The sequence below is a fragment of the Fomitiporia mediterranea genome, assembly GCF_000271605.1.
Source record: "Fomitiporia mediterranea MF3/22 unplaced genomic scaffold FOMMEscaffold_5, whole genome shotgun sequence".
Classification (NCBI taxonomy): Eukaryota; Fungi; Basidiomycota; class Agaricomycetes; order Hymenochaetales; family Hymenochaetaceae; genus Fomitiporia; species Fomitiporia mediterranea.
This window is the reverse complement of record NW_006760390.1, coordinates 599,864-621,411: the sequence shown is the minus strand read 5'-3', so window position 1 is coordinate 621,411 and position 21,548 is coordinate 599,864. Positions and strand designations below refer to the sequence as shown.

General features: G+C 45.7%; 9 protein-coding genes across 9 annotated transcripts; 4 read left to right on the top strand and 5 right to left on the bottom strand.

The window, feature by feature from the left end:
• Window positions 1-461: 461 nt before the first annotated feature.
• FOMMEDRAFT_105705 (kinase-like protein) lies at window positions 462-2,624 on the bottom strand. The gene is made up of 7 exons (XM_007265141.1): window positions 2,252-2,624; window positions 2,026-2,196; window positions 1,902-1,970; window positions 1,646-1,852; window positions 1,346-1,589; window positions 1,176-1,295; window positions 462-1,120 (listed from the first exon to the last, which is right to left on the bottom strand). Exons 1-7 carry the CDS (start codon window positions 2,525-2,527, stop codon window positions 579-581), a joined length of 1,629 nt encoding a protein of 542 aa, XP_007265203.1. The 5' UTR covers window positions 2,528-2,624; the 3' UTR covers window positions 462-578.
• A 1,264-nt stretch (window positions 2,625-3,888) lies between these two features.
• Window positions 3,889-5,146, top strand: FOMMEDRAFT_133033 (endoglucanase II; the record flags this gene model as incomplete). Its single annotated transcript, XM_007265140.1, has 8 exons — window positions 3,889-3,952; window positions 4,044-4,279; window positions 4,341-4,455; window positions 4,510-4,558; window positions 4,613-4,767; window positions 4,953-4,983; window positions 5,042-5,072; window positions 5,129-5,146. The coding sequence occupies 8 exons, from the start codon at window positions 3,889-3,891 to the stop codon at window positions 5,144-5,146; spliced, it is 699 nt and encodes a 232-aa protein (XP_007265202.1).
• Window positions 5,147-6,129: 983 nt separating this feature from the next.
• FOMMEDRAFT_154683 (glycoside hydrolase family 61 protein) lies at window positions 6,130-7,442 on the top strand (the record flags this gene model as incomplete). The annotated part of the gene is made up of 7 exons (XM_007265139.1): window positions 6,130-6,193; window positions 6,271-6,470; window positions 6,558-6,672; window positions 6,727-6,775; window positions 6,833-6,987; window positions 7,340-7,371; window positions 7,425-7,442. The coding sequence occupies 7 exons, from the start codon at window positions 6,130-6,132 to the stop codon at window positions 7,440-7,442; spliced, it is 633 nt and encodes a 210-aa protein (XP_007265201.1).
• A 692-nt stretch (window positions 7,443-8,134) lies between these two features.
• Window positions 8,135-10,032, top strand: FOMMEDRAFT_105696 (uncharacterized protein; the record flags this gene model as incomplete). Its single annotated transcript, XM_007265138.1, has 4 exons — window positions 8,135-8,881; window positions 8,937-9,635; window positions 9,693-9,749; window positions 9,805-10,032. The coding sequence occupies exons 1-4, from the start codon at window positions 8,165-8,167 to the stop codon at window positions 10,030-10,032; spliced, it is 1,701 nt and encodes a 566-aa protein (XP_007265200.1). The 5' UTR covers window positions 8,135-8,164.
• A 477-nt stretch (window positions 10,033-10,509) lies between these two features.
• FOMMEDRAFT_27543 (uncharacterized protein) lies at window positions 10,510-12,815 on the bottom strand (the record flags this gene model as incomplete). Its single annotated transcript, XM_007265137.1, has 15 exons — window positions 10,510-10,542; window positions 10,655-10,889; window positions 10,945-10,970; window positions 11,026-11,090; window positions 11,495-11,516; window positions 11,603-11,679; window positions 11,745-11,808; window positions 11,861-11,889; window positions 11,966-12,062; window positions 12,122-12,154; window positions 12,210-12,239; window positions 12,282-12,302; window positions 12,348-12,416; window positions 12,542-12,557; window positions 12,799-12,815. 15 exons carry the CDS (start codon window positions 12,813-12,815, stop codon window positions 10,510-10,512), a joined length of 834 nt encoding a protein of 277 aa, XP_007265199.1.
• Window positions 12,816-13,661: 846 nt separating this feature from the next.
• On the top strand, window positions 13,662-14,898 carry FOMMEDRAFT_33469 (uncharacterized protein; the record flags this gene model as incomplete). Its single annotated transcript, XM_007265136.1, has 6 exons — window positions 13,662-13,789; window positions 13,848-13,860; window positions 13,926-14,088; window positions 14,140-14,578; window positions 14,721-14,751; window positions 14,815-14,898. Coding segments are annotated over 6 exons (858 nt in total), but the record flags the coding sequence as incomplete, so codon positions are not given.
• A 336-nt stretch (window positions 14,899-15,234) lies between these two features.
• Window positions 15,235-17,852, bottom strand: FOMMEDRAFT_18990 (ABC1-domain-containing protein). Its single transcript, XM_007265135.1, has 4 exons — window positions 17,137-17,852; window positions 15,622-17,082; window positions 15,460-15,536; window positions 15,235-15,398 (listed from the first exon to the last, which is right to left on the bottom strand). Exons 1-4 carry the CDS (start codon window positions 17,752-17,754, stop codon window positions 15,380-15,382), a joined length of 2,175 nt encoding a protein of 724 aa, XP_007265197.1. The 5' UTR covers window positions 17,755-17,852; the 3' UTR covers window positions 15,235-15,379.
• A 198-nt stretch (window positions 17,853-18,050) lies between these two features.
• On the bottom strand, window positions 18,051-18,998 carry FOMMEDRAFT_166964 (uncharacterized protein; the record flags this gene model as incomplete). The annotated part of the gene is made up of 3 exons (XM_007265134.1): window positions 18,051-18,687; window positions 18,741-18,870; window positions 18,937-18,998. 3 exons carry the CDS (start codon window positions 18,996-18,998, stop codon window positions 18,133-18,135), a joined length of 747 nt encoding a protein of 248 aa, XP_007265196.1. The 3' UTR covers window positions 18,051-18,132.
• Window positions 18,999-19,313: 315 nt separating this feature from the next.
• On the bottom strand, window positions 19,314-21,106 carry FOMMEDRAFT_145868 (uncharacterized protein; the record flags this gene model as incomplete). Its single annotated transcript, XM_007265133.1, has 8 exons — window positions 19,314-19,956; window positions 20,009-20,066; window positions 20,126-20,448; window positions 20,502-20,571; window positions 20,629-20,638; window positions 20,691-20,789; window positions 20,857-20,952; window positions 21,012-21,106. The coding sequence occupies 8 exons, from the start codon at window positions 21,104-21,106 to the stop codon at window positions 19,433-19,435; spliced, it is 1,275 nt and encodes a 424-aa protein (XP_007265195.1). The 3' UTR covers window positions 19,314-19,432.
• Window positions 21,107-21,548: the final 442 nt, after the last annotated feature.

The following is a 21,548-nucleotide window of genomic DNA, read 5'->3' as shown; positions in this document are numbered from 1 at the left end:
ATTCCGTGATCGGCGCCGACTAAATTAAAATTTTAAATTTCCAAACTCGACAGTTCAATTGACAATGACGGTTGTTCTCACTTGCTACGTTTATCGCCCGTTCATTGCTCAGGAGGCTTCCAAACTTGAAAACCGGTCCTATCTAATGCACATAAAGTGGTGTTTTACGCCCCATGCTGCTGTGCGCAGGTGTATTGAACGGGTGCATATTAGTGAATCTCACCTAGCCTGAAACACGGTATTAGTGTTACTGCTTTGAGTGTGCGCCGGACCGATTTGCATGTGTCTCTGCGGCCTTACGTCCCGATCGTGCACAAGTAGTCAGTGTGGAGATGCATGAATGGATGGAAGGTACTAACAGTTAAATAAGCCTCTATTAATGACCAAGGTCCGAATGCTTACAGGCAATATTAATGTCCGTCTTATCTTCCTTCTACGGATGCAGGTGCGGATACACATGAGCAGATATCCTTTTGCATAGACTACGTATACATTGGTACGATCTATTCACTAACGCATCTTCCTCTTTGCACCTCTCGGCCCGTCGTCCAATTTCCAACAATGAACATGGATTGTTTTTATTCTGACCTAGGTATTAACTCATAATCAACATCGCCTTTTGCTTTCTTCAATCCTCCAAAGAAGCGTTTCTTTCCAAGAAGATCTAACCTTCGCACACCTTGCATCTTCTCGAACTCTGCCTCGCGACATCGACGAGTATACGCCTGTCCTGCTTCAATCACCTCAGGTTCGGACAATTTCGCCCATTCCTCATGCGTCATCTTCGTTTGCATGTGCTGATGCATTGCACTTAACACATGTCCGATCGTGATGGGGCGACGGATCGATCTGACGGTAATTGCCCAGGTATCTACGAATTTACCAAACGCCTTGCAAGTTATTCGCATATTTGTCGTTCCGGGAACCACTGCAGCTTGAAAGAGTTGGTCATTGTGGGCTGCAACGAATGTACGAGAACTCTTATCGTTATTGTTGCTTGGTATTTGTGGTAGGTATGCATGAAAAGCAAAGTCCAGGTGCATGCATTCTCGCCCTCTGAGCAATGGACTGATGGTTGGAGGTTGAGGGTGAGCAACATCTGGTGATTTGTCCTTGCGCTCTTCAATAAGATGTAAGATGAAAGGCAACCACATAATTCTGGAAGGACACAGTACCTTGACCTGTTTGACTGTTGTCAGAACGGCTTGTGCGCTGCGATTCTCTGGACGTAGAATTTCTTGCTGGTTTGTTTCCTGGTGCGAGTAAATCATTCTGACGATCGCGCCCCCTGGTACCTGCGATAAGGGTTACGAGGGTAAAGTGCGTATCCTTGGGTCTGACTTACCTTGATTAGTTCTATCTGAGCCGAAGTTTGGATTCTTAAGTCTGCCTATTATCCGCCAAGCCGTTATCCGATGCTCTGGTGGTGAGACCCAGCAACTTTCGCAGATATCCCACAAGTCTTGATTTGTCGGCGTCCAGTCATGGTATTCAACTGGCCGAGGAGGTAGTTCACCCTTGCTAATCGCGAAAATGACATTCGGATCGGTCTTGCAATCTGGATACGGACGCTGTCTTGTGAGCATTTCCTGACAGAATGAGAGGTTATTGAGTATGGACAGAGATGGGTTTGATATTAACTTACGAATACAGTCATGCCGAAAGCCCAGACATCTGACTCCTTTGTATGACGTCCGTCACTGTCGACAATCAACTCGCGCGCCATCCATCGCACGGTGCCGCTCAAACTGCTAGTACCTGCTCCACCGATGGTCGTCGAAGCACATAACATTCGAGAAAGGCCAAAGTCGCATATTAAGGTTCTACCAAAATGATTAACAAGGACGTTGTCCTTGAGAATTGTCAATATTCAGACAATCAAGTAGGTGAATGATTTTTACAGCTTTGAGATCAGAATGTACAACATTCTTCTTATGCAGATAGCCGATTCCATGAGCAATTCCTACTACCTAGTGTACATCCATTAAGAAAGAAAATTTGAGAAGGGGGAAACTGAAAGCGAACCATGCTTTTAATATCACACATTGGCTGTCGTTGAAGATATTCTCTCACTGTTCCATTTTCCATCCATTGAGCGATCACTAGAGGATAGCTTCCTTCCATTATGAATCCTTGGAGAGGTAAGATGTTGGCATGATCAAGTTTCGACCAGACAGACAGTTCTCTAGCAAGGCTCTAAGAAAACCTTTATTTCTGCAATGAGAGTGATGTCTTCTTGTTTAATGCTCACCTTTTCGAAGCTCTTATCCTTCTGAATATGTATACGAAGCCGTTTGACACTGACTTTGATTTCAGGCCTTGGTGCACGGTTCGAGGGTGGTGTCCCTCTGAGTGGAATGGCCGCAGTTCCCACAAATATGTCGCTATATCCTCCATTCATCTGCATGACCGTGGGGTCATACCGAACACTGCCCGTCAAATCGAGATGAGCGAGCTTCGCGAGTGTGTCATTCAATGGGTCCCCTGGATAATGCTTGGTAGCTAGGTCTTTAATGGCACGCGCCATGACGACTCAGACCTGCAGAGATTCTTCGCGGGTGGACACTAGAGACAATGGTGTGATACCCTGGTAGACATTCGAGACACAGAGTGTTTTGATGCCCCATCTCAGTGACGCAGAGCGCCCTGCGCACTGCAGTGACTGCACGGCTTCTTGGGAGTCCGTGAACTATTACGTCATCAAAGCAATGAATTTAAATTTGAAATCCGACTAGTTAGTTCACAAGCTGTTGCTCTCGTTCTTTACGTTTATCACTCACTCATTACTCGGGATGGCATCATTTAATGGACACGAAGTAACGTTCTACTTTTCATGCTGTTATGTGCAGGTCTTTTGAACGGGTGCACATCGTTTTTTTTCTCGACCAGCTAGCGTGAAACACTTGTACTAGTGTCACCTCTTGGAACGTGTGCCGAACCAATTTGCTTGTGTCTCTGAGGCCTTACTTGCCGGGCGTGCACAAGGAAAACCAGTAGGGGATACTTGAATTGATTTAAGGTATTGGCGATCAAATAAGCCTCAAGCTTATGGCCGGGGTTCATATGCTTAGTGCGTGCCTGTCTTTCCTTGTGTAGATGTAGATCCTGTCCAGAATTACTCGTGGACCCTCATTCGCAGGATGTACAGCTTGCAATTTGGGAAACTTGCAAATGGGACTCAACGTTCGCATTTCCCCGAATGCGGGTTCATACGCGGGGAAAGTGCAAAAACCTCGGCAACGTGTGACGTTGAAACTGGCACGCACGGCTCGGCCACCTCTCGTTCACTGCTGTAATTAAGTATAAGTTCTGGGCTTTTCGCATAATTAATTCGGGCTCAGTCTATTCTAATGGTTTGCTTCCTTGAATATTCCGCTTAGTCTCAAGTCATTTACCCCGCCTTTCATCCTGACTACGAGCATTATCCGGTGTAATACCGTGGCTGTCACAGCATGTGGGTGCGCATCCAGCCGAAGGTATAGACATTTCCATAACAATGTAATCTCAGAATCACTGAATCATATTGTTTAAGCGAATAGGATCTTCAATGAATTCTAATCTTGCGGACAATGACGTTCTCGTAGCCCATTGCTTTGCGAAATCACAATGGCACTTCCCAGCGGACTCCTTTCTCGTCGGTTTGTCGGATACCTCTGTCTGAACTGTCCCTGACTCCTGTAGCTCATTCAGTACAAGCTGACATCCGTGAACACATGACATTATTATCGACGGCTTGGCATGCAAGTCCAGCGTCTCGAACGGGCTGGAAGAAATGGCGATGAACCAGATACCGTTGTACCAAACAGATCTAGAGAAATGATTATACCACTGCGTATGGCGGATATAAAGCTACTGGTAATGTCTCAGTCCTCAGCAAACCACGCCTGCATGAGGTCCTTCGCTCAGCTTGCTGTCGGCGCAGCTGCACTTGCATCGCAAGTTTCAGCTCACTGTACGTCTGCTCGTAAATTTTCTTGTAGTTTAAGTGTTGATTCTTCATATCTCCACCGTTTTCCATTGCAACATGTTCCATGTTGATCCAGACACATTCCCTTCACTTGTCGTAAATGGACAAGTCACTCCGGCATGGTTGAACGTCCGTCGGACAAATAACTACAACTCTCAATCTCCGGTTACGGACGTTAATTCCATCGACCTTCGCTGCTATGACTCTTCAGAACCTGGCACAGCAACCACTGTTACTGTATCTGCGGGACAGGAATTAGGGATTGTGGCCGACCAGGCTGTTTACCATCAAAGCACGACGAACATCTATATGGTGAATGTTCATAAAAAGGAAAAGGTCGGATTGTTAGGTATTGACGAAGTTGTTATGTCAGGCAAGGGCTCCAGGTGACGTTGATGGTTGGGCCGGGGATGGCAATGTCTGGTTCAAGGTCTATGAGCTGCCACCAGTCACGAACGGCGGGCAGTCCATTACTTTCCCCTCTATGGGTTAGTTTCCATTTCTCACTAACAGGATCGTAAACTAACGGAATTCTCCTCCAGGCAAGTCACAATTTACTTTCACGTTACCGAAGAACCTTCCATCCGGACAGTAAGCGTTGGCAGCTAACGTTTGGTAGATTGGTAATAATGTGACATCTATTAGGTACTTGGTGCGCATGGAGAACATCGCCATTCACTCTGCGTCGTCGTACGGCGGTGTGCAGTTCTACATTTCGTGTGGTCAACTCAACGTCGAAAATGGTGGAAGCGGTACGCCTGGTCCAATGGTAGCCTTCCCTGGGGCATACACTGGCTACGGTACGTTGTGTGATTTTATTTCAACAGAGAAGAGATGAAAGGGTACCATGGGTTTCGGTAATCTAATGATTACATGTGCATGTGCCGCGCATCGTGGTTATTCCCCTTAGCTTGCTAAATACTCTTGCTGGGGCCATTTCAGCTTTTCACAAAACAACGTTATTGACGGTTATTTCTCGTAATAGAAGCAGGGTTATTGATCAATATCTACTACCCGCACGTCCTTTTCCCTCTTTCTCTGCTTTTACAAGAGTCTAACAAGTGTGATTTGCAGGATTCCGACAAACTACACTCAACCTAGACCCGTAAGTGAACAGAAATTAGAGCTTGTATATATTCACTAACATGATTCAATACATAGCCTGTCTGGTCTGGTTGATGACTGCCTTGGGAAAGAGATGCTGGGATTCTATACTTGTAGTATCAACTGGGAAACGACGTAGAACTACGAATTCGTGTGATTATGATCTAGATTTCCATATGCCTGTACCTTTTCCGGCTTATACAAGGGCAAATATCAATTCTTATAGCAAGGATGGATTACTTATAACTCCATTTGCGTTCTAATGAAGTGAGCATATGTGGAACTATTTGTAAATTCTCCAAGACGGCAGTATTTGCTGAAACTGGATGCCTGTATCCGACCACAGTCGGTATTCCAATGCCACACGGCCAGCACAATCATGCCTTCTTAATCAAGTCAAAGCCTTGCGAAATGGCGTATTTGCGCTTCCTATTTTTAGCCAATTGTATGGGTCATTTTACCGCTTACTCCTCTCAATGCAGGAGCAGGAGCATAAACTTCGGGAGTCTGTGGCTTAACGGCAAGGATAGAAATAGAAATAGGTTAATTTTGAATGTTTCAAAGACTGCGGAGACGTAGTCTTCTATTCAAGTGTTCAATTGCATACTTCGGATTTCCCGTCTAGCCTCAATACACTGATCCGCACCTCCCCCACACTGCAATGGTTTCCTGCAAGTCTCTAGACGGCTTCAATAGTTAAACATTTATTCAGGTATTCAACATATAAGATACACTCCCACAACGCAACTTGAATATGGGTCATTAGTTCTCAAGAGGACACTTACTTTTTGTTTTGTATATTTTAGGGCTTTAGGAGCTTTTCTCGGAAAAACTCGTCCACGATAAAATGTCGGATATTTCCACTTGCACTAAACCGTATCTATTACAAGTCATTCGGCACGAGAAACAACACTGACATATGCTTCTGAACATAACAATAATTTAATTATATGACGACAGATTGCAAGCTCTGGTGGTTAAAATTAGAAAAGTAGTATACTACACAGCTATAAAGAGCGTCGCAGCTAGCTTTCCAGCCCTCAAGGAACACGTCCACAATGAGGTCCTTCGCTCAATTCTGGATTGCCCTCGGGGCTCTTGCCACACAGGCTGCTGCTCACTGTATGATAATCCAGTCTCGACTGCAGGCCTGACAAGAGTACAAACTTGCTGACTGTCAACTTTTCTCTGTTCCTTAGACACTTTCCCGTCCCTTGTTGTGGATGGAACGACTACACCTGCGTGGGTGAACGTCCGTCAGACCAACAACTATAACACACAAGCGCCAGTCACAGACGTCACCTCGATGGACATTCGCTGCTATGATACTGCAGAACCGGGTACGGCCGAGACCATCACTGTCAGTGCTGGACAGCAAATCGGGATCATGAGTGACGGAGTATCACCCAAGTGTGGTTAATGTCTATGCTGTGAGAAATTAACGCATTAATACACTGGTCTATCTCTCATCAAATATGCACCTTAGGCAAAAGCTCCTGGAGATGTGGACGGTTGGGCAGGAGATGGAGCAGTATGGTTCAAGCTCTACGAGATCCCCGCAGTTACCGACGGTGGAAAAAGCATTACATTCCCTGCAGAAGGTATGTGAAATAATCTACGACCACAATTCCAAATAATAACATAAATGATAACAGGACAACCGGGAGTGACATTCACTCTGCCCTCTGCTCTTCCATCTGGACAGTAAGTGGTAGATTTTGTCAGTACTAAACTAGGGGAGAAAATGACAGAGATGAATAGATATCTTCTTCGCATGGAGAACATTGCTCTGCACGTTGCGCAATCATATGGTGGTGCACAATTCTACCTTTCCTGTGGTCAAATAAACGTCGAAAATGGTGGAAGTGGAACACCTGGGCCAACGGTAGCCTTCCCTGGGGCATACACTGGCTACGGTACGTTGTGTATTTTGATTCAACAGAGAAGAGATGAAATGGCACCATGAGAGGTTCAATCTGAACGCGCGAGAGCTTTATCACGTGACTATTGCGACTCGCGGCATGCACGTGACGGAGCATACATGCAGATACTCTCCGAGTCTCCAGTGCCATTTCAGCTCTTTTAAACACAAAACAATGTTACTGACATTCATTTCTATGGGATAGAACCAGGCATATTAATTAATATCAACTAGTAATTACGTAATCATTAAATTAAAATTAAAAAGAAACTAACACTCCTCTTTTCTAGCCGTTTGCATCTACCTCATCCTCCTCACTTTAAGAAACTGATAAACGCGACTTCTAGCTATTCCGACCAACTACACTCAGCCTGGACCAGTGAGTACACATCAATATATCATACTACTTCACTAACATGTTGCAATAATCAGCCTGTTTGGACTGGTTGATTTTATACTTGCAGGGGGATGGATCCAGTTGTTACACTCAAAGTATCACAGAGAGTCGTATTATTGGGGGTATCATCGAGGGTATTTTTATGACTTGTTTGATGCAATACTTACGAGAGGGAAGTCTGTATTTCAGTACTCGTAGTGTTAAAGAGGGATGTAACAAAGAAGTTTTGACGACGAAAAACGTTTATTGTGTGAATTTCATCCAGAACGTTTGCGCATCCCATGCTTGGTCCTTGCACTTTTTGCGAGTACAAGGAATGAGAATATTTAAAACCACTGAGAGATGACTTGTTTCATATGAAGCATCAGCACCCCAGAGGAAATGAGGGAACAGTGGAGTTATTGGGTTCTAATGGTCTATAATCTCTGATAGTCTATTTATGAACGAATGTCACCCTAAATCATTCCAGACTTGCCTCGTCAAACATGCTTTCCATGAGCAAAAACAATAATTTTGAAATACACTGTGATCTAAAGTTCGTATTGTTCAAATGTGTTCAGTAGGAAGGTGAGGTTGGCTCTTGGCAGCGCAGCGGAATTAGACCGAGCTGCTTAGTCATCCTTCGCTTGGGAACATTTGCGCATGGGACTTGGGTAGCTTTACCCGAGTGATCTGGTGACCAAGGCAAGGTTGGAAAGAAGCCTTCAAAAATATCGAGTCATCTTCGACATGTTACAGGACATTTATCGAGAGGTTTACCTCCTCCTATACCAGCATGCCTGGCCATACATCCCACGGATGGCGTCTGGTAGAAGAATATCCTAACACGTCCATCTATCGTCGGCCTCTTGGGAATACGGAACTAGGCTTTTATTGGGACTCCGTATTCTCAGGAACAGCGATCACCATTAGCCACGATGAGATTGTGGCAGAGGAAGGTTTCGAAAGAGCTTTGTTCGAAGAAGCGAATGTGACGAGGGCATGGCTCCGTATGAAGCAACGTTTCCCTCTCTTGGGTGCATTGGTCGACGAATCTCCGGATTCCAATACGGTTGAATTTGTCGTGGAAGAAGCCTTGTTACGCTCGCAGCGCCAAGGAGAAGTCCGTTACACGGAAGTCAAGGACTCAGCAGGGATCAGAAGTCTAACAAACGAACTACTTAATGGTCCTCCGACGGTCTCGAAAGACCTTACTGTACAATTATTGGTTGTGAAGCAGGAGGACGCACCGCGTCTTTATCATGTCCTCGTCTGTGCACTACACTCAATTACAGATGGGGTTGCTGGTGTTACAATTATTCGAGAATATCTCCAGGAATTGTCAAGTTTAAACAAGAGCGAAATCATCCAGGGCCTTCCTCTTGCGGATCGGCTGGCAATGATTGTACCCATCGAAGATTTGGATCCGATGCTTACTGCCAGTCCGACACGGAGGAAATGGAGGAAAGCAATCGCGAAAGTCATTGTGAATATTCGCAGAACAAAACACACTGTAAGTAGTTAATTCAATCCAAGATGTGATAGATGTGATACTGAACCGTTTCCAGGGTGGACACACGCTCCCCATTCGGCCGGGGACAAATCCTGGAAAGCCAGCGCACTCTCGCTCTATCGTTCTATGGCTTTCCGAGGATATGTCGAACCAAGTCATGAACACCTGTCGGGCACAAAGGGTCACCTTCGGCAATGCACTAGCAGTCCTAAGTCAAGTCTCAGTGTCCCGCCTTTTGCATAGTAAACGAAATACACTTGATGGATCTGGTAAATCCCTCATCAGCGACGACGAGTGGGAGCGTCGCCGCAGAGAGCCTATGTATTTCGGTGGTCCAATAAACTTTCGCCCGTATCTTGATCGCACGTGGTATGAGAAAGGCGGTGCATTCGAGATTTGCCTTGCTATTTCATTCAGCTCCTTCGTGCTCCCATTCATGCCTACTCCAAGTTCGAAATCCAGCAGCGAGTTAAACTATGCCACTAGACGATCAGGGCAAGATAGCCTTCCTTCCTTTTCGTTATTCCTTTCTCCGGAACGCTATTTCTATCGTGTCCGTTTCATACAAGCCCAGAGCGACGCACTCCTAAGGCACCCACTCTTCTACGAGATACATAACACAAATGTCCCGAACCGCGTGTCCCTGGCGAGAGCAGCAGCATTAACATGGCGTGCAAACCAGTCTGATGATGCCCCAAGTACTTACAATCACTCGCCGTTCAGATACACAAATATTGGATCAAGCCTTGGTAATGTATGCCGTCTCCACCTCTGCGTCTCGTTTCCGGTCCTTTGGTTGACATGGCATTAGCGAGACTTGATTCTACCGCGCGATTATCCAATTCGCAAGACTCCCCATGACAGAGATGTGCGTTCACAAAGTCTTATTCTCTGTCACCGCTAATCTAAAGTTATAACCGCAGTATCCAAAACCGCTATTACATATATTGAATTCAACTGTACATTTGCGCTGCCGGCCGTCAGAACTTTATCTCGGTGCACTCATGTCGAAGAGGCGCATTGCGTTCATCAGCTATGCTGATATAAACACGTATGATGAAGACGATGTGAAAGAATGGGTGGAGGGTGTGCGTGAGGCTTGCGTTCACTACCTTGGAACGGAGGGACGCGCAATAAGCCCGAGATTATAGATTGGTCTTGCATCAATGATTTATGTCCTTGTATAATCATTATAGAGGTCGGGAAATGAGAATCCATTCTGTAAGAGAATTTCCCGGACTAGTTGTCCTGAAAACGCCTCTCGTCGAGTTGGGTGGAAAGGGGATCATCCTAACCGAAATGTGCCATTTCTCACACGCACTTTGGCGCAGAGCAGCATGGGCGTTTCAAATCCATCGATTCAACAGTCATATCAACATACTCCGAACACGGAGTTCGTTACCATGAACATACATCCTCTTTGGAACATGATGAGCGACAGCTTTCTGAGTGTTGTATATTTACAAATGTTCTGTCATTGAATAAATAGTAATTAACTGGAAATTTACTGTGATAAGAGGTTGTACGAAGCAACACAAACAATAGCACTTGTCGAGCAGTTTGCAAGTCGGCGATCAGGTCTTAAGCAGAACAACTACTGTGTTCACCCACTACCTGGGCTGATGGGATTAGGAAGGTCCTTTGACCACTTGATGCAATTCCTAATCAACGATTGGCCTTATTATAGTCGGAACAGCACTCTGTGAACTAGACTGTACATGATATTGCTTCTTCAATCACCCTTGATTGACAGAGCATTATTAAAGGACTGACCTGGAGGATACTTTGTTCAGGTTGGATCTGTACCTCGGAACCAACGAGGTTACTGAAATTTGTTGCCTCGGGTTCTCCAAACTCTATGTTTGAGACAGTTTTGGAATCTGACCTTTTTTTCAAATCAGCACCGAAAGACATGTTAGATATGTCAGAATAAGTGACGGGTTCAACAGCATCCCGAATATGCATGAGCATGCGAGCAGTAAGTACAGCATGGAGTGCACGCTGAAACCTAATTTGCAATGTTAGAGGAACAATGAAAATATGATTTGTGGTTTGCCTCTTACCTTAGTAGTAGTCCAGAGAGTTCAACCTGTAATTGTCCAGAATTGTTAAACGAAAGAATAGAATCATTATTAGGTACTTACAGTTGCTAATATGACAACAAGCAGATTTGCTGAGGACACCACTGCAAGGAAGATCTTGATTAAGACTAGGGATGAATACAGCATATAGTTCTAACCTCACCAAACAAGCATATAAAATACTGAAAGCCGTCCTCAAAAAGAGCTTTCATCAATAAGCTTTTGTTTTCCTTCCCTGATTCTATAGTTAATGAAAGGCAATAAAGCAGTGAGGCTAACTCATACAGTCTGTAAAACATCTCCAGACGGTCATTATAACCACCACTTTAATTACTTGTGTTAGCTGCACTCTATCCTCTATAATTAAAGCAAATCTCACCAAATTCCTCAACCATAATTAGTACAAAATCGATGTACACAGTCCTGTCAGCTGAGAAGATGAAACAGGGAACTAATGCAGGGAACGGAGACATTGTAACTATTCCAGGTATGTAACTCTGCAATACGCATGGACTTGACAAAGCACACTCACAAATCAGTGATTGTAGATACCTCTGTAAGATAACTACTGATAAGACAATAATGACCTGTTCCATTCGCTCACAAGCTCAGCAAAGAAGAAGGACTAATTTGGACATACAAGGTTGAGAATGACCAGAAATACAAGGACATTCTTCTTTGCTCCCCAAATTGCATACACTCGCATCATCATTATAGCTTCAATAAAATATTATTACTTGTACAATGGATTTATTTTTGCATTTGACAAAGGTAGAACTCACTTTCTGCAACAATGACTCCCATAAGCATTGCCCAAGCCCCTGCCTGATAAATTGGCTTGCACAGCTGAAATAAAATACTTCAGGATAGGAGTTACACAGAAAAAGGAAAAACAAACAGTGGGCCGAAAATTAGGGTACATAATGCCTGTGGAACAGTAGTACCAAAGAAAATGCTCAGTGTGCAGGCAAGTAACAAACACAAAGTTGTAAACGTCACTGACGGATAAGAATAGATATAACTTCCAAGAACACTGGGTACCGAGTGAGAAAGAACATGACTTTACCCATGTTCCACTTTGCTGGCCAGATAAGCCGGACCTATAACAGTGACTTATTCAGATTGTTGCAGATGAAACCTGTAGGCTTCAATTACATACTTCATCAATGAAGGTCAGCAGGAAGTCATAGGCCTAAATAAGCAAAGCTAAGCAGAGCTTAGCACGCATTAACCACATGATTGCTTACAAGCAGTGTAACAGACATGACTTCAAGACACTTCGTTAATGGAGGGTAATTTTATTAGGTAGACAGACACACTGTCAATATACTAAATAGAGCCTACGTTCAGCACAACGTCGTTACATTGAAGTAATTGTTACTCACATTCACCAGTCGAGCACTATTGAGAGACAAGATAGCATTTCTGAGAAAGGTGTCTGTACCCATATTTCTCTAAGTTGGGGCATTAGTGATTGGGTCATTTCTCAAGGCAAGCATACTGCTAGACTAAATACCATAATCTATGTTGATGATCATTTGATGAAACGGTAACCATTGTTCACATCATTGATCCTAACCTGTGGCCACCGTGACCTAAAATGAGATTCTCTCCATTGTGATATTATATTGATCTAGTCTCAAAGTTTACTCTTGATAGGTGCCAAACTAACTGCTGTTTTTGACAGTACTCTTACAAGTGGAAAAGTTAATGTTTGAGTCAGCCAAATTGACTCCAAAGGTGCTCCCGATACTATGAGAAGGTTATAGAAACTTGTGCCTTCCAAGTCGACCACAATCAGAATCAAAGATTGCTGCTATTACTGTCACTTCTCACCTTGCTCCAAAAGGCATGAAGGAGTGCACTGCATTGCTTATCAATGGTTGGCATCGGTGTGCTATCTTCAAATGTTCCGGTGGATGACTTAGTGCGGCTTTTGCTTCTCTGTCTGACCCTGAAACAGACAACGTGCAAGAATCGATGACAGCTATTCGTCATACCTGTCAACCTGGAACGAATAGACTAACAAGATCAAGATTATAGGCTGGCATTATATTCGTAACGTTTATTCTTGTATAGATATTCTAGACATCGGAGCGGCAATGATAAGCACTGTGAGAGTGGTCAGGATAAGATGTTTCGCAACATGAATTGTGTCCCACACAGGATTGTGACAGGAAGGACGCAAGGTTAGGGACTGGCACGGTTACCGCCGCAGAAATCCGCAATCCGTACCGCGGATAGAGCCATCCGCGGATGAAATTCCCACGGTAACCGCAGAAACCGCGGTTGGACGCTTAGCACAGTTAAAAAGAAAAGGGTTACTAAATGTGTTTGATGATGTGACTTTAGTCACAAATGTGATGCTTTACACTAATTACATACAAGTCATTGTGAGAACTTGCTACCTTTCAAAGTTAGCTTCGTAGTATTTTGCGGATCTGCAGTAACCGCGGTAACCGTGAGAATTTCATCCGCGGTATGGTATCCGTGGGAAATTATCATCCGCAGTGCGAAACCGCGGTAAGCTCTATCCGCGCCAGTCCCTACGCAAGGTTTCAGTTCAGTTTACTTATGCTGTGCACGTGAGACGTGTTGTTGTAATCACATGTACATGTACACAGTGCACGATCAACTCATTCAGCTTCTCCAACAGTTGCGGGGCATTGCTAGTCCCAAGTCATTGCCTTAAGATTGTCATGTCGACTTCAAAGGAGCTCACTATTGCTAGACTAAATGACCTTATTCTCGGCTTATTCTCCAGAGCACCGACCTCGGGGACACTCGACCATGCCGTTAGGTACCTTAGCACATGGAGCGGCAGCGAGTGCGTTTTTGTATAATGTCTAACTGAGAACACTTTTACTAAGTGTGTTTAATTTCAGCAAGTTTTTCATGGTATGTTAGCTCACTTGGTTAAAAATTCACAATTGCATTGGACTGATCCGATCGTGCTGTCGCAGATCATACAATATATTTTGAAACTTGTCATACCATGGCTGGACATGCGAGCTAGACTACAGTATCGGTCCGGAATGAGAAAAGACTCTACTAGCACTGCTTCAGCTGCGTTATCAAAGCTCTATTCGAAAATAGGGGAATCGAGGATGCTTTGGAGATTCTGGGGTACGATAGTCGCTATGACTCTTGTGTTCACACTTTGATTATCCTCGACAGGCCTACTTCCAATATACCAATGGCTCACCTCACTTGAACGTATGCCTCCACCAACAAGAGAGCTCCTAACTGTCGAACGAATCCAAGGATGGTCTATGCTCTTCTATTATCCTTTCGAACACCTCTTCTATCTCCGCACTCACGGAATCCTCCCAGAGCGAATCTCGCTGTCCATCCCCTTCGCGAAGAACCTCTCGGTAAAATTAAACACGTCGAAGCTAGCGCTTTGGTCAACACGCGCATGGGCGGTATACGTCTTCCTGCATTTCATACACCTGCGCGAAGATGCGCGATTGTTGAGATTACGCGAGCGTGCGCTTGCAAAGTCGAAGAGCAACGGCGACGCAGAGGCGGAAAAAAGAGATCTTGCTAGGAGGAAATTGGCACTCAAGAACGAGTTCATTGAGAACTTGGGTAACCTTCCGCTTACGATTCATTGGTGAGTAATCTTCTTACACACAGCCCTTCGTGTCCGTTATGTCCGTTTTTACCCGGCGTTCGATTACTCTCACTCCAAACTATTGCATATTTTTCTAAGAAAACGGGTAACGAAGTAACTTACACGTCGCATTTTTTCTTAGGTCGCTAGAACGAGGTCTGTTCTCAAACGAGGTCCGTCAGCATTCAATCAACTCATCTCAAACTCTTCGAATCACTAATCCACGCTTTCACTAGGTCTGGGTCGGAATATTCGGACTCATCGCGGGTCTTGCATCATTTGCAAACGGCTGGTATGCAACCGCCCTCCCCCCATCTCCACCTCCACCTCCTGCTGCTTCACAAGGCGATCCAGCCCCAGAACTCGATGTGCCTGCTGGTGTTCCGTCAGGCAGCGGATCTAAACCTGCAGAATCTGACTCGGAATACGATGAAAAAACGGGTTCTGTTGTCGTCGTTTGAGGTACAGGTGCATGCGATTCAACATCTATGTATCTATGATGGTGAAGGTCTTAAGGATGATCTATGTCCTAAATGCTGTGACTTCTTTCGCACATGTATATTATATCTATTAAGGACACTTTCTTCGAAAATACACTGAAGACAAAATAAAGGCAATCGCAATTTACAGCATCTGCTTCGTTTAAATTCGTCAAGGGGATATTGCATGTAATTTAATTCGCATTGAGTAGTCATCAAAATTATACCAGCATAAGCTACAGTCTTTTGGTTTAATTCTATCCGATCGTGTGTCCGCCCTGGACACGCGTCACGCATCTACAACTCCCTTTCTAGCATGCATCTATATGCTGGGAACAAGCCTTGAAAAAACCAATAGTGAGTTTTGCAGAACTTGGACTTTAAAATTTTGAGACTTCGTACAGGCCATCTCGGACGAGGTCGTCCACTTCTCCGGTACTACCTGAGGCGAGTTGACGTACTTCGAGGAATGCCCATAACTAAGATAAAAGAAAAGACCATCAGCTCAGATAAACAAACATTCCTCGACAGGGAGAGAAGGGAAGCAGTTAGAGTCGCACATACCTTCAAATAAGCCCCCAAATCACTCTTCGGCAACTCCTTCACAGCCTCAATCCTCTCCTGCTGAGCCATCTGCTTCCCCAACTGCCTCAAAATCGGCAACGCACTCTTAAACAAATCCAACTCCGGATTCAATTGCCTCCCAATCCCTTCCAAAATCAAAACAGAAACAACAGTATTCACAAAATCCTCTCGAAGCTTGACGTGATGTTCCCGTAACGCACGGAAAACTTCAATCAAAATATCTGAGATTTTGATTTGTCCGAGAGAGAAAGTCTTGCGTTTAACTTGTAAGACGATATGTTGCATGCGTAATGCGAATGTTTCGGGGTCCCGAGCGAGTTGGGGTGAACGACAACGTTCGACCATGAGTTCGCCGGCGCGGTACCCGTCGAATTCGGCTATGGCGCGGAAGAGGTCTAGGAAGTCACGTCGATTACGGTCGTTTAGTGTTGTCACTAGCCCAGCGTCGATGAAGACGACTTCTGGTATGTAGCCTTGTTCGAAGAGACGATTAAGCTCTGCCCGCCATGCTGGAGGGTCTGATACTAAATTGTGAAGATGTTCGACCACTTCGTTGTCGTGATCGGACTCAGTCGGAGGAGGACCGAGCGTGTCGACGGATTGCTTCGTTCCCGTTAACGAGCTCCACATCCCCTTTAGGAGGAATCGTGTCGAGGGTCTGTAAAATTTGACCATGATATTCCCAGGATGCAAATCCGAATGGACGAAGTTGTCAAGCAGCAGCATGTTCAAGAACGCGTCTAAGCCAAGCTCTGCGACATGTTTATCGTACGGACCACCGCCGTTCGCAAGGAAGGATTCCATAGACAATGCAGTCTGGTACTCCTCAATAAGCACATCCCGACTGCAGAACGGCATAAGCGGACGAGGGAACGATACAGCCGACTTGCGCTGGCTGAAGTTCCGTTCAAACGTCTGTAAATTCTGAGCTTCATGTCGTAAATCAAGCTGCTCCGCCATCATCCCACCAAACACGTCAACCTCTTCAGGTAATGAGAGCCATTGCATACCGGGAATTGACGAGATCATCGTCGCGAAGAAGTGCATGATTTTGAGATCCCGCGAGACGTAAGACTCGACCCTCGGATGAAGGATCTTAATCGCAACGGAAGCTGAAGGCACAGACGGAGGCGGGTCAAAAGGAACGTTCGGATCAAATGATAGGCGGCCTTGACGTCGTGGTCGCTTCGGGTCAAGATACGATGGAGGTATGACGTCTTTTCGCAATGTTGCGCGGTACACTTGAGCAATCGCACCGACACCAATTGGCTTCTCGTCAAACTCTTCAAAGACATCTTCAAAGGGTCGTTGGAAGACACGTTCGATAACACGGCGTGTATGTTGGATCGAATGTGGCTTCCCCCTTGAATGTAATTTGCCCAACCTCGCGCAAAGTTCGGTGGGGAAGATGTCTCGGCGCGATGCCGCCCATTGTGCGACCTAGAAGAATCGCTAAGAATTCACTCTTTTCGAAGGCAAATAGATCAGACATACCTTAATAAACGTCGGCCCCGCTCTCTCCAACGCCCTCACTAAAAACGAATACCACCAAAGCGCACCACTCCTTTCACCTCCCCGTCTCAATTGCACCGTACCACATAACACGGCAGGTGAAGTCAAAATCACAGGAATGAAAATAAAGAACAAATGCACGAAACGTCGTGCAGTGAATATCGGCTCAAAAAGCCAATCGCGCAATATTCTGCGCAGACGTGCAAGGAGAGACCGGCCTTCTTCGTCCGGCGAGTTGATTACATGCTGAGTTTCCGGTCCAACGAGAGTTTCCGAATCAGAGTTGCGTGGTGGTACAGGAATGAGATGGGGTGAAGCGAAGACAGAAGAAAGTAATAGAGGCTTGTGAGGAGTCAGATAAAGCGCGACCCCTCCTACTATCGGGAGTGCCCAGAGGACACGTCTATCGAGACGCCGATTCGGGACCCGGGCACGTTGGAAAAACGGTGCGAAGTCAGGTTTTCTTGGGAAACTATGGGTAAAGCGGAGGCCGTGGATATCGTTCCGAGGCTGTCTTGGGACGGCAACACGAGCTGCTTGAGGACGGGCCAATGACCTAAGAGACGACACAGTAGAAAACGAGCGGAGCGTCGCCGACATGAAAAGGATATTATGGAGTGCTATAAGGTGGATGCATAGACAACGAGCATCGAGGTAAAGTAATGTGGTCGGCTGGTTTAAGAGGAGCAGAGCAGACTGCAAGCTGACCTCCACCCACGGCAAAGCTCAGACTGCAAGTACCTTTGCTCTGTCTCGCGGGGCGGAAAATAATCTACGGGATCGACGGCATGCCTGATATGGAATATGAAGGTATGCATTACGTCACCATAATTGACTTCGTCTAGTATCTACACGGCTGTGCGTGTATGTGCCTACTTCGACAAGACAAGAATCATGTTTGGGTATACCATACACCACACGAGAACGACTACATTAGATAAAAACAATTAAAACAGACCATCACAACTCTATTCAATACTAATCTGCCTTCTTCTCCTCGCTCGGCGCAACGGTCTCCTTTGCGCTTTGTACGTACGGCTTCGCGGTATCGACTGCCGCCTGCGCATACTGTTTCGTCGTGTCTACTGCAGACTGGACGTACGGCTCCGCGGTATTCTTAGCATTCTCAATGTGAGGTTGCACAGTGGCCTGAGCGTTCTCCACATGTGGTTGGACGGTTGACCTTGCGCTCTCAACAGTCGGCTGCAAAGTCCCTTGCGCAGTATTGAGCAGCGACTTCGTCGCACCAAGTGCCGTATTCGCAGCGCTCGCAAGTGTCGAAGTAATGCCCCCCTCTTCACTCTGTGCGGACGCTGAGAGTCGGTCTTGGCCGGCCTGGACATAACCCTGCGCAGTTGCCAATACGTTCCCGCCCACGTGCTTCGCCTGCTCTACGTACGACGTCCCAGTTTGCTTTGCCGCTTCTACGTCTCGCTTTCCTTCTTCTGCCGCTGCATCTGTCTTCTCCGATAATTTGTGCTGTAACACGTCGGCCGTTTCTGCTGTCTGCTGTGCGGCTGCGGGAAATTTCTCCTAAAATACGTAGTCAAAACTTTTAATCGTGTCGTTATATGTAGGTGTCATACCTTTGCGGTACCTGCTGCATCAGCTGCAACCGTCTGCACATCCGAAGCCTTCACTTGTGCCTCTCTCTTAATCTCTCCACCAGTTGTAGATGCTGTGTTCGTCGCATCCTTCGTCTCTTGTTTCGCACGTCTACAAAACACAACTCATCAGCAAACGAACGCCACAAAGGCGTCGAAGTCAAAAATCCGGACGTACTCAGCAGCATAAATTCCCGACTCAACAGTCTGAGTAGCAAGGTTGTTCACAGCTTGCGACATTATAGGATGGGAAATAATGAATAATAATGAGAAGTGGTGTTGTGGTTTTGTGGTATAAGTGCGCTGGATAACCAGGATATATGCGTTGTCGGGACGGATGTATCCCAGCCCTAGACTTTATATTGCAATCACATAAGTAACGCATGACGTCGGTGGAGAAACTTAGAAAAAGCTAGCGCTAGCCTCGAACCGACTCCAGTTGGAGCTTTGACCGATGACGCACTTCTATTTGATTTACACACCCATTTTTATCGAATTATCCCCAAGAAGGGAATTTCTGAATTTAGGTCACAGAGATTGATTGGATGTTGAATTGTTGACATTGACAATGAAGTTAGCGAACGGAGTAATGAACAGAGGAAAACGTCAAATACACGAATATGACTAAAAGCAACTGGATTACTAGAGTCAAACTGAGTCGAATGCCGTACAGTTTAATCTCGACGGTAATTGATCGGTGTTATAGGGGTCTCCGGACCAGACGTTTCGAGAGACACCGTCGACTGAGCCTTTGCCAACTCGTTCATCAAAGTGTCAACACGCGATGCAACCCTCTCAGAGTCCGAGTGTGAAGTAATACCAACACTCGAATACGGTCCCTCAGATACAGATATAGAGACTGTATGCACGTTTGACCCTCCACTACGCCCAGGTCGCCCGTCCTGAGAAGTTGAACTCGTAAAGAGGAAAGGTGGCTCGAGGAAACTCGTAAGGATAGCTTGCGTTGCGTTCATCGTACTCGCCCACCTGCCGGCACTCGACTCTGTCGCCATAGGCAACCTGGATTGTTCCGGTAATTCCTTGTTCCGTATTTGCTCTCCGTTATCATCTTTCACGTTACCGAGCTCCGCGTCACCGTTTTCTCGACGTATCTTCTGTATGCGTTCGCGACTAGATAGACCCTTTGAGAGGACATAGTCGCGCGAATTCAGTGTAGCAAGGAGAGAGTTGCAGTAGACTAAAATTGATTAGAGACCTTACAGCATAGACATAGAAAAAGACGGCCTCACTGCGAGAAACGATAACATGGAATGGGAGGAAATATATCCCATCCGATTTGATTGCATACTGAAAAATTCCTCAGCAACCAATTCCTGTCACGTCAATACCAGCGCTAGAAGACTCACTGCAAGCACTTCCCCAGTCTGCACAATTGCCTGGAGCACTCCACGCTGAACAGAGAACATAATCAACGCGTCAAGTACATTGTTCGCACGTCGTACACCTGTCTTGCGTATGGAGAATAGCCAACACAGAACGATGACAATGCCAACGTCGCATGCCAAGGCAGTTCCGCGAGCAATGTTGAATGCTAGGTGGTTCAGGGGTGCGACGACTATTGTATGGATGAACGCTAGTTTGAGTTGAACCGCGGGCAGGATGAGGCCTGCGCTAAATGCTGTGAGCGAAGTAAGGAAGAGGAGGATTGTGATAATGATTGGAGCGCGTACTACAAAAGACTTTGGGTTAGCCTGTAGCTGAGTAGATTATATGCGTACTCACATGCTCGAATCGTGTTAATGTAAAAGTTCTGCACAATGAATGCAAGGAACGTTGTGATAATATACTCGGTCTGGTGTCGCAAAGATCAGTATGTGTATTTGTCAAACCTCAGAGAATCAACGCATACTGGGAACTCCCTAGGCCGAATATCGATAACCATATCCAACGAACGAAGATTTTACCACGTACTTAACATCCGGATCCAACATCTCTGGTATGCCCCACGACATGATAGAATAATAATATGCGCAGTACATGAACAGCCCCATGGCAGCGCTGTCGAGCACGCTGTAAATACAGCATATAGTCAGTTGACTCCTTGAGCCATTGGGTATCCTCGAATTTCGGAACGCACAAGATGGCGGCAACGAGTATCAGCCAGCCGGGCCCATCCCTCTTGCCATGGTGAGAATAGTAGTAAAAGGTTTGAAGGACCGAAATGCCATATACACTGAACCCATTTCGTTCAGTCGGACAACGTTTTGGGAATTCTGCACATAAGACACTCACATAGCGGCAACGAAGGTGGCAATGAGCGGAGGACCCCAGAGAGCACCGTAGGCGTTCAAAGGAGGTTGAGAAGCACTGTTTGAAGAGGCAGACATTTTCAGGGTGTTAGACGGTAAGACGAAGAAGAGATTAAAGAAGATAAAGGGGAACGAGCAACTAAGCCCAAGCCTAAATACCAGGACGCGTACTTGATACTTAAATTAAATCTTCAACGCCGTAGAAGAAGGGCATGTTTCCACGATTCCCGTCAACATTTGAATTAGGCAGCATTCGCAAGATCGACTTTCTCCTGTGACCTTATGTCCTGTAGAGTTTGCCAGATAGAATGGAAGGGTTGCGAATGATTGATGTTTGATATCTGAAAGGGAGCGAGTTAGAACATGTCAAGACAGTTCCAGGGCGGCATATACACGTGTTTCGACGACAAGCCGAGGATTAATTATTCTTTAGTGAACGTTTAGTCTGCGTCACATTTCCGGCAAAGGATTAGACCATGGAGACACAAGCGCGATTGTCCTCAGTAATAAACACAGAAAG

Excerpts from the sequence above, each read along its gene's own strand:
- FOMMEDRAFT_105705 (XM_007265141.1), bottom strand. The coding sequence starts at position 2,527 with ATGGCGCGTGCCATTAAAGACCTAGCTACCAAGCATTATCCAGGGGAC. Across the intron at positions 2,197-2,251 it reads AGGATAAGAGCTTCGAAAAG|AGCCTTGCTAGAGAACTGTC; the intron begins GTGAGCATTAAA and ends AGGTTTTCTTAG. Across the intron at positions 1,121-1,175 it reads CAACAGTCAAACAGGTCAAG|AGCGCAAGGACAAATCACCA; the intron begins GTACTGTGTCCT and ends ATCTTATTGAAG.
- FOMMEDRAFT_18990 (XM_007265135.1), bottom strand. The coding sequence starts at position 17,754 with ATGTCGGCGACGCTCCGCTCGTTTTCTACTGTGTCGTCTCTTAGGTCA. Across the intron at positions 17,083-17,136 it reads CGGGGCCGACGTTTATTAAG|GTCGCACAATGGGCGGCATC; the intron begins GTATGTCTGATC and ends CGATTCTTCTAG. Across the intron at positions 15,537-15,621 it reads ATTTGGGGGCTTATTTGAAG|TTATGGGCATTCCTCGAAGT; the intron begins GTATGTGCGACT and ends CTTTTATCTTAG.